Source organism: Ranitomeya imitator, chromosome 9 (genome assembly GCF_032444005.1).
Source record: "Ranitomeya imitator isolate aRanImi1 chromosome 9, aRanImi1.pri, whole genome shotgun sequence".
Taxonomy (NCBI): domain Eukaryota; kingdom Metazoa; phylum Chordata; class Amphibia; order Anura; family Dendrobatidae; genus Ranitomeya; species Ranitomeya imitator.
Genome location: NC_091290.1, coordinates 34609409 through 34621979, shown reverse-complemented (window position 1 = coordinate 34621979; position 12571 = coordinate 34609409). Strand labels below are relative to the sequence as shown.

At 43.0% G+C, this 12571-nt stretch overlaps 1 protein-coding gene across 1 annotated transcript in view; it reads right to left on the bottom strand.

Moving 5' to 3' along the window:
• SPTBN2 (spectrin beta, non-erythrocytic 2) overlaps positions 1-12571 on the bottom strand; it is a 151616-nt gene that overhangs the window by 95230 nt on the left and 43815 nt on the right. Inside the window, exon 2 of the mRNA XM_069739881.1 lies at positions 4568-4797. Within this exon, the coding sequence (XP_069595982.1) occupies positions 4568-4727 (160 nt within the window). The 5' untranslated portion in view covers positions 4728-4797. The remainder of the gene's footprint in view (positions 1-4567; positions 4798-12571) is intronic.

Below are 12571 nucleotides of genomic sequence, written 5' to 3'. Positions count from 1 at the left end.
CCTGCCCTCCCCCGGATCAGCCCTCAGTCTCCAACGCTGCTCCCGATGTCTGTTATTGTCTGCAGCGCTGAAGCCCCGTCGGTAGAGAAACAGCCAATCGGTGAGCTCAGAAGTTAATGACATGAGCTGCTGAGCTCTCTGATTGGCTGCAGCACCGTCAACGTGATGTCAGTGCTGCAGTCAGCGGTGCAGACTTAGTGTTGGACCCGGGGAGGGTGACTAGAACTCTTTTTTTTTTTTTTTTACTGCAGCCAGAAGAACGGTGTTTTTTTTAAAACCAGAATTCATTATAACATGTAGAATACTGCGGGAGGTGCAGAAGTTGTGGTCCTAAGTCCTGGAACCTACGAGAGCCCAATAGATCCCAAACACTCTTACGCCTTCACTGTGTAGCCATTAAGAAAATTGATGGTTTAGAAGAAAGCACTTGTGTTTCTTTGCAATATGCTCCTTACAAAGATTCTGTAACGTCACCGCGTTATCACCGTCTTAGATTGTCGTACGCCGTGAATATGGGTTTATGTGGCCTAATAAGGAAGCAATGTTTTGGTAATAATATGTTAAACATTACATTGTGCGGAATGTTGGTAAAGAACAGGGCGCGAGTTTGAATAGATCTCCATGGAAACATTGCAGGATTTTAACAAAAAAAGACTTCTATTATTGGAATACTTAGCAAACACATTTAATTAATCTGTGAAGTCAGCCGGCGCACGTGCAGCCCGGACCTGGTGGGGAAATTTTAACTCTTCATTTAACTTTAACACTAAGGTCTGAGGGGTAACGTTTCTCCTTGTGGAGAGTGACATTCCGGCTCTGGCATGCCAAGGTACGGAGGCTTATTCGCCGTGCAATGCTCCTCTGGGAAATTGAATATGCAAATTGCCTTTTCATAGAAGAAGAGGACTTGAACTCTACAGCGCTACCTACTAAAGTTTCCCAGAGGAGTAAATAAGCCTCCTTAACTTGGCATGCCAGAGGCGGTATATCACTCTCTACAAGGAGAAACGTTACCCCTTAGACCATGGTCCAGAGCCTCTCACCTAGCCAAATCACTTCTCATACTTTGCACTGATGAGGACCAACAGCCCGAAACACCGTGTCTGCGAATTGAGAATGTGGTTTGGCTTTCATCCTAAGTCATATTGCAAGGCTCGTTAAAGGGTTGACTATGACTTGTAAGATCGCTGCTTCCAACAAGTGGCACTATAAAGTTCAAGTCCTCATTCTTTCTAAAACTTTTTAAAACTAAAAAACTCAAACTCCAGCTGTTTTCAATTTCTGTTTTACATACAAGGCAACATTACCAAGGATGGTGACGAGCCCTAAGAAGCACCTTCTGAAAATCAACAATCAAATCTGAAAACACTTTTGCCAAATAAAATTAAAAAATATATCAAATCTTGCAATTTTCAAACTACCTACTAAGGTGTATACTACACTCTCACTTCCTGTTCTGTACAGAACACTTTTCAGCAGTCACATTACCAGCACAGACAGGATTACAGATAACGCAGGATGAACCTTTCACAAAAGTTGATCATATTTAAAATTTACATATTTACAGTGCCTTGCGAAAGTATTCGGCCCCCTTGAACTTTTCAACCTTTTCCCACATATCATGCTTCAAACATAAAGATACCAAATGTAAATTTTTGGTGAAGAATCAACAACAAGTGGAACACAATTGTGAAGTTGAACGAAATTTATTGGTTATTTTAAGTTTTTGTGGAAATTCAAAAACTGAGAAGTGGGGCATGCATAGCGACCCTTGCAAATAACACCAGTCGCTGCCTTACAATATACCGTATATACTCGAGTATAAGCCGAGATTTTCAGCCCATTTTTTTGGGCTGAAAGTCCCCCTCTCGGCTTATACTCGAGTCATACCCGGGGGTCGGCAGGGGAGTGGGAGTGGGGGCTGTCTAGTTATACTTACCTACTCCCGGCGCGGTCCCTGCTTCTCCCGGCGCTGCATCTTCTTCCTGTACTGAGTGGTCACATGGTACCGCTCATTACAGCAATGAATATGCGGCTCCACCTCCCATAGGGGTGGAGCCACATATTCATTGCTGTAAATGAGCGGTAACTGTGACCGCTCAATACAGGAAGAAGATGCAGCGCCGGGAGAAGCAGGGACCGCGCCGGGAGCAGGTAAGTATACGGGGAGCGCAGCGCGATATTTACCTGATCCTCGCTCCGGTGCAGTTCCGTCTCCAGCGTCCTCTGCTGTGAAGCTCAGGTTAGAGGGCGCGGTGACGTAGTCAGTGCGCGCCCTCTGCTGAGCGTCAGTGCTGGAGACGGAGCCGCACGAGTAGCAGGTAAATATTGAAAGCGCCGGCGTCCTCAGCAAGAGAGGCGAGTATGTGATTTTTTTTTTTTATTGCAGCAGCAGCATTATATATGGAGCATCTATGGGGCCATAATCAACGGTGCAGAGCATATATATATGTGGCACAGCTTTATAAGGAGCATCTATGGGGCCATAATCTACGGTGCAGAGCATTATATATGGGGCACATCTTTATAAGGAGCATCTATTGGGCCATAATCTACGGTGCAGAGCAATATATATGGGGCACAGCTTTATAAGGAGCATCTATGGGGCCATAATCTACGGTGCAGAGCAATATATATGGGGCACAGCTTTATAAGGAGCATCTATGGGGCCATAATCAACGGTGCAGAGCATTATATATGGGGCACAGCTTTATAAGGAGCATCTATGGGGCCATAATCTACGGTGCAGAGCAATATATATGGGGCACAGAATTCTATGGAGCATCTATGGGGCCATAATGAACGGTGCAGAGCATTATACATGGGGCACAGCTTTCTATGGAGCATCTATGGGGCCATAATGAACGGTGCAGAGCATTATATATGAGGCACAGCTTTATAAGGAGCATCTATGGGGCCATAATCTACGGTGCAGAGCAATATATATGGGGCACAGCTTTATAAGGAGCATCTATGGGGCCATAATCAACGGTGCAGAGCATTATATATGGGGCACATCTTTATAAGGAGCATCTATGGGGCCATAATGAACGGTGCAGAGCATTATATATGAGGCACAGCTTTATAAGGAGCATCTATGGGGCCATAATCTACGGTGCAGAGCAATATATATGGGGCACAGCTTTATAAGGAGCATCTATGGGGCCATAATCAACGGTGCAGAGCATTATATATGGGGCACAGCTTTATAAGGAGCATCTATGGGGCCATAATCAACGGTGCAGAGCATTATATATGGGGCACAGGTTTATAAGGAGCATCGATGGGGCCATAATCTACGGTGCAGAGCAATATATATGGGGCACAGCTTTATAAGGAGCATCGATGGGGCCATAATCTACGGTGCAGAGCAGTATATATGGGGCACAGCTTTCTATGGAGCATCTATGGGGCCATAATGAACGGTGCAGAGCATTATATATGGGGCACAGCTTTATAAGGAGCATCTATGGGGCCATAATCTATGGTGCAGAACAATATATATGGGGCACAGCTTTCTATGGAGCATCTATGGGGCCATAATGAACGGTGCAGAGCATTATAAATGGGGCACAGCTTTATAAGGAGCATCTATGGGGCCATAATCTATGGTGCAGAACAATATATATGGGGCACAGATTTCTATGGAGCATCTATGGGGCCATACTGAACGGTGCAGAGCATTCTATATGGCACAGTTTTCTATGGGGCCATAATGAACAGTATGGAGCATCTATTTTTATTTTTGAAATTCCCCGGTAGCTGCTGCATTTCCCACCCTAGGCTTATACTCGAGTCAATAAGTTTTCCCAGTTTTTTGTGGCAAAATTAGGGGGGTCGGCTTATACTCGAGTATATACGGTACTCATATTTTGATATAAAAAATAAAAGAAAACATCAGCATTTATTAAAAAAATATACATTTAATAATATCTAATTTAAAGAATAGGTCATTTTCTGATGACCTATTCCCTTTAAATCAGCTTTTTTTAATCTACCTCTGAGGCATGCATGAAGGAGAAGGGGGCTGGCTTAGCTACCGTACTAACCAGGCCAGTCAGCCAGCCACTTTGCCAACAGACCCGATTCTGCCAGGATTGTCTAGTATACAGACAGCAAAGGTGTAAGGGCATTGCGGAACAATACTCAAAAGTGCCATTTTTCAGTGGTCCTGGGTCTTTGGGGGCATTCTTAGGCTATGTGATGCGCAGGACTTAAATATCTCAAATCTTACAAATGTTGGTAAAACGTTGGATTTCAACGTGCCCAGTCATTTTGTTCTTAAGGGAAGGTATAGATTACCGTATTATTAGCCCCGGTGTGATCCAACAGAACATGGGATAGAATTCGTACCAACGTTATTCTCTGGGGTCGAGCAAATGTCCAATTTCTGCCTCGGACCGAGGCAAAGACCTTCGTTCCTAAACTTCATTTTGTGATTGTGTTATATTTGTGTAATATTTACACTTGTTTGGTGATCAGAAACATTTAATGTGACAAACATGCAAAAAAAATAGGAAATCAGGACATTTTGACGCCACTGTATTAGGCGTTATTTCGCGCTTACCTGCTAGTGCTTTAATTCTGGATCGTTCAAACAGACGGGCCGAGCTATTTTCATTGTCCCAGTCATCGTCGTTGGCCAGGTCCCATCTGTTATTAATATCATTATATTGCTGTTGAATTTCCAAGCTGTCGTAATCCGTTGGTGAAAGTGGGCTACTCATGACTGCGGCGGCGGTGATATCAAAGGAAACTTCAAAATGAATGACTGTCACTCAAAACTGGTCCATTAGCCTAAGGGGAAAAAATCACAAAACCTGGTAAACATGGACTTCTGTTTAATCTCCAGAACTCTTCTTGCAAACTTCCATAAACACTACCAGGATGTACTTTCCTTCTTCGAGGTTGTGGGTACGTTTAGAGCAGCGGGGAAAAAAATTATTAATGTCTATATAAGTTGTATATTAATTTATAAATGTAAATATAAATCTATATAAATTCTATATTAATGTTGTTTAATGTTAAAAAAAAAAAAAGTACAATGTCAAAAATGACAAAAAGATGAAAGGTACACATAAGGCAAAAACTGTACAAAAATAAATGGGTTAAATACAGAAACATCTTATGTTGGAGGCGTACGTCACTGAAATTTAGAGAGTTATGCAATGCATGTTGTATCTCCTGGCTCTTAGATATTATTATTATTATTATTATTATTTATTTATATAGCACCATTGATTCCATGGTGCTTTACATGAGAAGGGGTTACATACAAATTACAGATATCACTTACAGTAAACAAACTAACAATGACGGACTGATACAGAGGGGCTTTATATTATATTATATTATATTAATCCTTTATATTATAAAGGATTTCATTAACACCACATCTTCCTAGTCAGGTGAAAGTAGGATAGCTAATATTTAAGCACGGAGGGATGGATGCAAGGACACAAGCCTAGTGGAATAATTTGGCCGCCATATTTTCGAGCATATTTTCACCATCCGAGACAATTTCTGTGGTTTCCCAAAGTCAAAAAATTCTGGCGCTTGAACTCACAGAAGCAATTTAGTCCTCCGATCACAGATATATCCGTTGATATTAGATTACTATCAATATGGCATGGAAATATTACATTTCCATGCCATGTGATGTCCCTGGTATGCCAGAGACGTACAGTCTACCATTATCTTTTAGCGAGAAAACATGCAGAGAATGTTTGTTCTTCCTGAAACTGTCGGCTCCTTGCTAATTTAATTACCTACTCCCAGTCGAGGCTGCCAGCTGTCCAGTGATATCGGACTTTTATTTATCTAATCCATAACACAACCCTTATTAACGAGAAGCCTATGAAGCACAATCCGCAGACTATACGTTTAGCAGTAAAAAGAGTTTTGAAAACGTCAAAAGCCATGAACCTGAGTAAGCTTAAAATACGGATTTGGAATTAGAAGTGTTTTTTTGCAATTATGGCTGCAAGTTTATGGAGAATTGATATAGACTCCACAGTTTTCTGATATTTCAGTGGTAGATCGGGCAGCAAACATCGCGTTCTCTGTGTTCTTTGAAGAGATTACAAATGAGGAGAAATGGTCGTTTTGGCACTCAGCACTCTAATTTATGATAAGTAGCTCTCCTTTTTTAATTATTTCATGCTTATTCCAACTGTTCCTGCTTTGTAACTATTGTACAAGAACACATAATATTGGATTATACATGGAAAAAGGGCTTTATATAATTAATGTTTATATTAAAGTTACTAATTAAAAGATTATCAGCCATTAACTGGCCATGCTGTCGTTAGTACGGTATGAAACTCCTCTTTTTTCTAGAGGCCATCGAGAAGACGGGCATCGTTCACCCTTTACGCTCTAATCGGCTACTCCTACATGTCCTATCATCCGCGATGCCTCCTACAGTCATAATTGTGCCAAAGCAACCGCGGAAAACTGGAGCGCTAAGGCTACTTTGCTCATACATACAGCATAGAAGATGAGAGAATGATGATGCTACAGTGACCTTCCGAGGATTTGCATCTCAATTATATATCTTAAAAGTCAGATCAACGGGGTCCCATGGCTACCGGATCCCAAGAACTGGGGTGGCTCGCCCCATTCTTAATAGAAAGGTATGTCTGAGAGGTCATATTTCATAAAAATGGATGTTTCATTTATCTTGGTAGAAAGGATCGATGATCGTCCCCTTAGTCTAGTTGATAAAAGGATCGATGATCGTCCCCTTAGTCTAGTTGATAAAAGGATCGATGATCGTCCCCTTAGTCTAGTTGATAAAAGGATCGATGATCGTCCCCTTAGTCTAGTTGATAAAAGGATTGATGATCGTCCCCTTAGTCTAGTTGATAAAAGGATCGATGATCGTCCCCTTAGTCTAGTTGATAAAAGGATCGATGATCGTCCCCTTAGTCTAGTTGATAAAAGGATCGATGATCGTCCCCTTAGTCTAGTTGATAAAAGGATCGATGATCGTCCCCTTAGTCTAGTTTATAGGCCGTAAAAACTTGATTTTGCCTTCCCTATTCCACCTCTTCTCAGCCTGTACTCACCTCTGAAGCTGGCGCCATTCCAGTGATGTCGGCACCGTGTGGTGTGGGGCTTGCATTATGTTACATCATCACATGAGCCCTGCCGCCAATCAATGGCCGCTAATGGGCCACTTCACTCTTACTTTCTTCAGACCTAACTGACATCTGGAGGTAGAGAGAGCAGCAGCGGTTCTCACTTCTTTCGGATATCAATTTCGTCCAAAGGAAGGGAGCGTAAAATGGCCGCTGATTGGCTGCAGGGCTCACAATGTCACGCGAGCCCCGAACGACCCGGTGCTGACATTTCTGATGCATTGACACTGGAGGTGTGCAAAGTGCTAGTGCAGGCGCATGCACATTTTGGCTGTGGGTGCATCCCGACTCCTAGTTCTTGCCTGTCTTTAGCATCTGTTTGAGCGGCAGGGGTGGTAAAGTGAGCAGACAGCGTGCGCTTGTCACAATGCCCTCTCTTTCTCACTTAAGACACTTCTGCGTGCACCGAGCGCCGGCCGCAAACACAAAGCGTCAAAATGCGCCCGGAGCCATGTGTGTGATCACCCATATTGGCACTTGGAGCACGCCTCTGCACTCCTCCAGTGTCAGGGCTCAAGAGCCAACACGTGGACTGATTTTAGGCAACGCTCGCTCTTACCAAAAGAAGGAACTGGCTTTAATATGCAAATAGTAGGGTGTAACGTTCTCCAAGGCATAAGCCACGCCAAGGATGCTCCGAAGTGCCCTCATTTGCATATTAAATACAAGTAGATTTTTTTTATTAGCAAATATTAAGTTAAACTGTATAGTCCTGGTAGGCCTTTTATAGGGCGTATGTCCTCTATATAAATGTTTATGTGGTTTAATTGGAATTTTACTAAAGTACCGTAAATAGGAAAAGATAAAGGGGTATTCCCCTCTACAAAATCCTATCCCAATATGTAGTAGATATAATGATAATAATAATTATATTAGCAAATACTTCAAATTAGAAATGTAGTATAGTTTTTCTGATTTGCTCTGTCTTTTTCCTCATGTGCAGGCATTGTAGGACCTTAGGTATCCATGGTTATAACCACTGATCTAGTGGCAGCAAGTTGCTAGTGGTCGTAACCATGGCTACCTAAGGTCCTGCAATGCCTGCACATGAGAAAAAAAGACAGCGAATCAGAAAAACTATACTACATTTCTAATTTGAAGTATTTGCTAATATAATTATTATTATTACACCTTGAACATTTTGGGTTAGGATATTGGAGATGGGAATACCCCTCTAACACCTTACTTCTACCATTCCAGTGATTCACAAGGCATCTCACGGTCACAGCTATGCCTGTTATGTACCTTGAAAATGGTAAAGAACTGAATAATTGTAAAAAAAAACGACAACATTGGAAATAACTATGTGAAAACTCTGCTCAAATTTAAAAAAACAAAAAACAACGTTATGATCTGCTACAACCTAAGCATGCTGCTAAATATTCGACTGGATGAGCAGGAAGTTGTTGCTGAGAAGCGGTTGACCTTCACGTAACATAAAGGGCCCTTTTGTGTTCTGATACAGTCCTTGTAAGCAGGTAGCTCAGTACAGGTGAGTGTGTGTGAGGAGGATATGTTCCAATGCCACTGGCATTAAATAAAAGGGGGCTTTCTCCCATCACTTATTCTATCACCCAATGACTGGTACAGGAACATTTTTTGGCAAGCCAGACCATCCATGTATGATGTTATGATTACATACAGGTGCTTCAAACGAAATTAGAATATCATCCAAAAGTTAATTTATTTCAGTTCTTCAATACAAAAAGTGAAACTCGTATATTAGCTAGAATCATTACAAACGAAGTGATCTATTTCAAGTGTTTATTTCTGCTAATGTTGATGATTATGGCTTACAGCCAATGAAAACCCAAAAGTCACTATCTCACTAAATTAGAATACTTTATAACACCAGCTTGAAGAATAATTGTAAAATCTGAAATGTTGGCCTACTGAAATGTATGTCCAGTAAATGCAGTCAATACTTGGTCGGGGCTCCTTTTGCATCAATTACTGCATCAATGCAGCATGGTATGGAGGCGATCAGCCTGTGGCGCTGCTGAGGGGTTATGGAAGCCCAGGTTGCTTTGATAGTAGCCTTCAGCTCGTCTGCATTGTTGGGTCTGGTGTCTCTCATCTTCCTCTTGACAATATCCCATAGATTCTCTATGGGGTTAAGGTCAGGTGAGTTTGCTGCCAATCAAGTACAGTGATACTGTTGTGTTTACTGTTGTTTTTACACCAGGTATTGGTACTTTTGGCAGTGTGGACAGGTGCCCAGTCCTGCTGGAGAATGACATTTCCATCTCCAAAAAGCTTGTCGGCAGAGGGAAGCATGAAGTGCTGTAAAATTTCCTGAGCTGACTTTGGTCTTGATAAAACACAGTGGACCTACACCAGCAGATGACATGGCTCCCCAAACCATCACTGATGGTGGAACCTTCAGACTAGACCTCAGCAGCTTGGATTGTGGCCTCTCCACTCTTCCTCCAGACTCTGGGACCTTGATTTCCAAATAAAATGCAACATTTACTTTGCTTGTGGAGTTTGTCAATGACTTCCTTCTGGACGTCTGTCAAGTCAGCAGTCTTCTCCATGATTGTGAAGCTACTGAAACAGACTAAGGGACCTTTTTAAACACTTAGGAAGCCTTTGCAGGTGTTTTCTGTTATTTTTTCGAATTTACTGAGATAATGACTTTTGGATTTTCATTGGCTGCAAGCCATAATCATCAACATTAACAGAAATAAACACTTGAACTAGATCACTCTGCTTGTAATGACTCTATATAATACATAAGTTTCACTTTTTGTATTGAAGAACTGAAACAAATTAACTTTTTGATGATATTGTAATTTTTTGAGAAGCACTTGTATTAGATATTGCATCTCCGTACAATTCTGACTTCTTAAAGGGTTTCTCCAGTGAAGATACGTCGTCACCTCTCCAAAGTGTAGGTGACAACTTATAGATTGCCAGGGGACCCAGACCATTTGGAAGCACCCCCTTAGAACGGCACACCAGTTCACTTGCTTAATCAATGGAAAACAAGTCGGTAGGACGGTGCACTTAAATATTTGGCCACACCAAGGGTGCACTGAGCGCCTGTGCTTGGTTTGAACAGTCGTTCTGTGCCAGTGGGAGCAGTACTGAATTGTCTGTGTGACGTTCTGATATCTGAGAATCCACTAGGATAAATAATAACATATTCACATGTAAGTAATCAAAAGCTGCCCGGTGGTGGGCAATTCATGTCCCCTGCGTTTCTGCGTAACACGATGACCTCAGCTATCACAAGTTGTTCGTTTCCACCCTAATTAAGATCCTATTTTAAACCACGTTAATTAGCTTTTTTTGCCATGTGTCCTAATTAACAACTCTTCAATTATTGCATCTGCAAGATAAAAAAAACAATTACGGAGTTTTGAGAATAGAGACAAGGACGTGACGGCCCAAGTAGTTTCTTTTTCGTATAACAAGTGGGCAGTGTGTCGTCTCCTGTATCGATATTAGTGAAGCTGTCATTATTGCACGTCACTCTCCATTCTTTCCATTCTTTAATGTAATGCTGTGCAGCAGAATAGGTGTGGGCTATACTTAATGGATTACATAATGTTTCTGTTGGCAGGGAGCGCTGGCTCCGTGTTGCTCATTTATCTTTGTCAATGCAATCGGAAGTTTGCTCTGCAACAAAAAAATGGCACTGACTCAGTTCAGGGCGAGCTCATGAGTGACGCAGTCAGAAGCTTTGGGTCACGGTAGATAATAAAGTCATAAATATTTCAAAGTTCAATTTTTGAGAAAAAATTCTATATCTAAATGTAGAGTTACTCACTTGTCCCGGATCCATGCCTTGCTTCCCTCACCCTGGTCCGCTAGACTCTGTAGTGCTCCTGGTCGGGCTTTGCAGATGGACTGGCGTGCTGCCTCCCGGGCCTATATAATGCTCACAAGACACAGATCTGTGTCTTTGTATTAAGACTTCAGTGTTTCTAGACTCTGGCTCACTCTACGCACCTTGACCAGCTCAGCTGCTGTCTGCAGTGTCCTGGACATCTCCTGATTGCCAGGGTGTGGTCTCATGGACATCTCCCACCTGCCAGCAGTTTCCAGCATTACGCCTGCTTGCCTTTTTCATCCAGGACGTCTCACAATTTCCAGTGGCTTCCAGCATCCTGCTTGCCTTCCTGTGGTCTCTTAGGCTTATTTCACGTACTTGCCTGTGGCCTCCTGGATGTGCCCCACCTGCCAGTGGCTTCCATCATCCTGCCTGCCTTCCTGTGGTCTCCTGGACACCTGCCGCCTGTTTGCCTGTGGTCTCCTGCACGACTCAGCATCCCACTGGCCTGCCTGTGGTCTCCTGGATGTCTCTCGCCTGCTTGCCTGTGGTCTCCTGGACGTCTCTCGCTTGTTTGCCTGTGGTCTCCTGGTCGCCTCTCGCTTGCTTGCCTGTGGTCTCCTGGACGTCTCTCGCTTGCTTGCCTGTGGTATCCTGGATGTCTCTCGCTTGCTTGCCTGTGGTCTCCTGGACGTTTCTCGCTTGCTTGCCTGTGGTATCCTGGACATCTCTCGCTTGCTTGCCTGTTGTATCCTGGACATCTCTCGCTTGCTTTCCTGTGGTCTCCTGGACATCTCGCTTGCTTGCCTGTTGTCTCCTGGACGTCTCTTGCTTCCTTGCCTGTGGTCTCCTGGATGTTTGCCACCTGCTTGCCTGTGGTCTCCTCAACCTTGACCTTCTCAGCTCCTGTCTGCAGCCTCCTGTACATCTCTCACCTGCCATTGGTTTCCTGCATCCCGCATGCTTGCTTGTGCTCTCCTGGATGTCTTCTGCCTGCCTGCGGTTTCCTACATCCCACCTACCGGCATGCAGTCTCCTGTCCCTTTACTGTTTGTGTCCCGTGTACCTCACCTATCTACTGCACCTGGACCTAAAGCCTGGAAGATCCACCTCACCTTGTGAGTCTAACTTGTAGTTTATATATCATATCATTTGCTATTAATGTAGAAATTTGCCCAATTTTTTTTTAAGTTTTGTTTTCACGAGAATTCACTTTATGATAAAAGTGGCGTGGCAATTTTGTTCTACAGGACAGAATAGTTATGGTGAAACTAATTGTGTATTTTTTTAATATAAATTACTTGAAAAAAAAAAATCCCCAACAGTCTGATCATGTTGTCAAACCTTTTCCCATCTGTCTCCTACATACATTTGGTTGGTGAAGAAGTAGAAAAATTATAAAAGGGATTAAAACTGAAATATTAGAGCTCAGTAACTTTGCTACCTGCCCCAGGTGTCCAGTAACTCTGCTACCTGCCCCAGGTGTCCAGTAACTCTGCTACCTGCCCCAGGTGTCCAGTAACTCTGCTACCTGCCCCAGGTATTCAGTAACTCTGCTACCTGACCCAGGTGTTCAGTAACTCTGCTACCTGACCCAGGTGTCCAGTAACTCTGCTACCTGCCCCAGGTATTCAGTAACTCTGCTACCTGC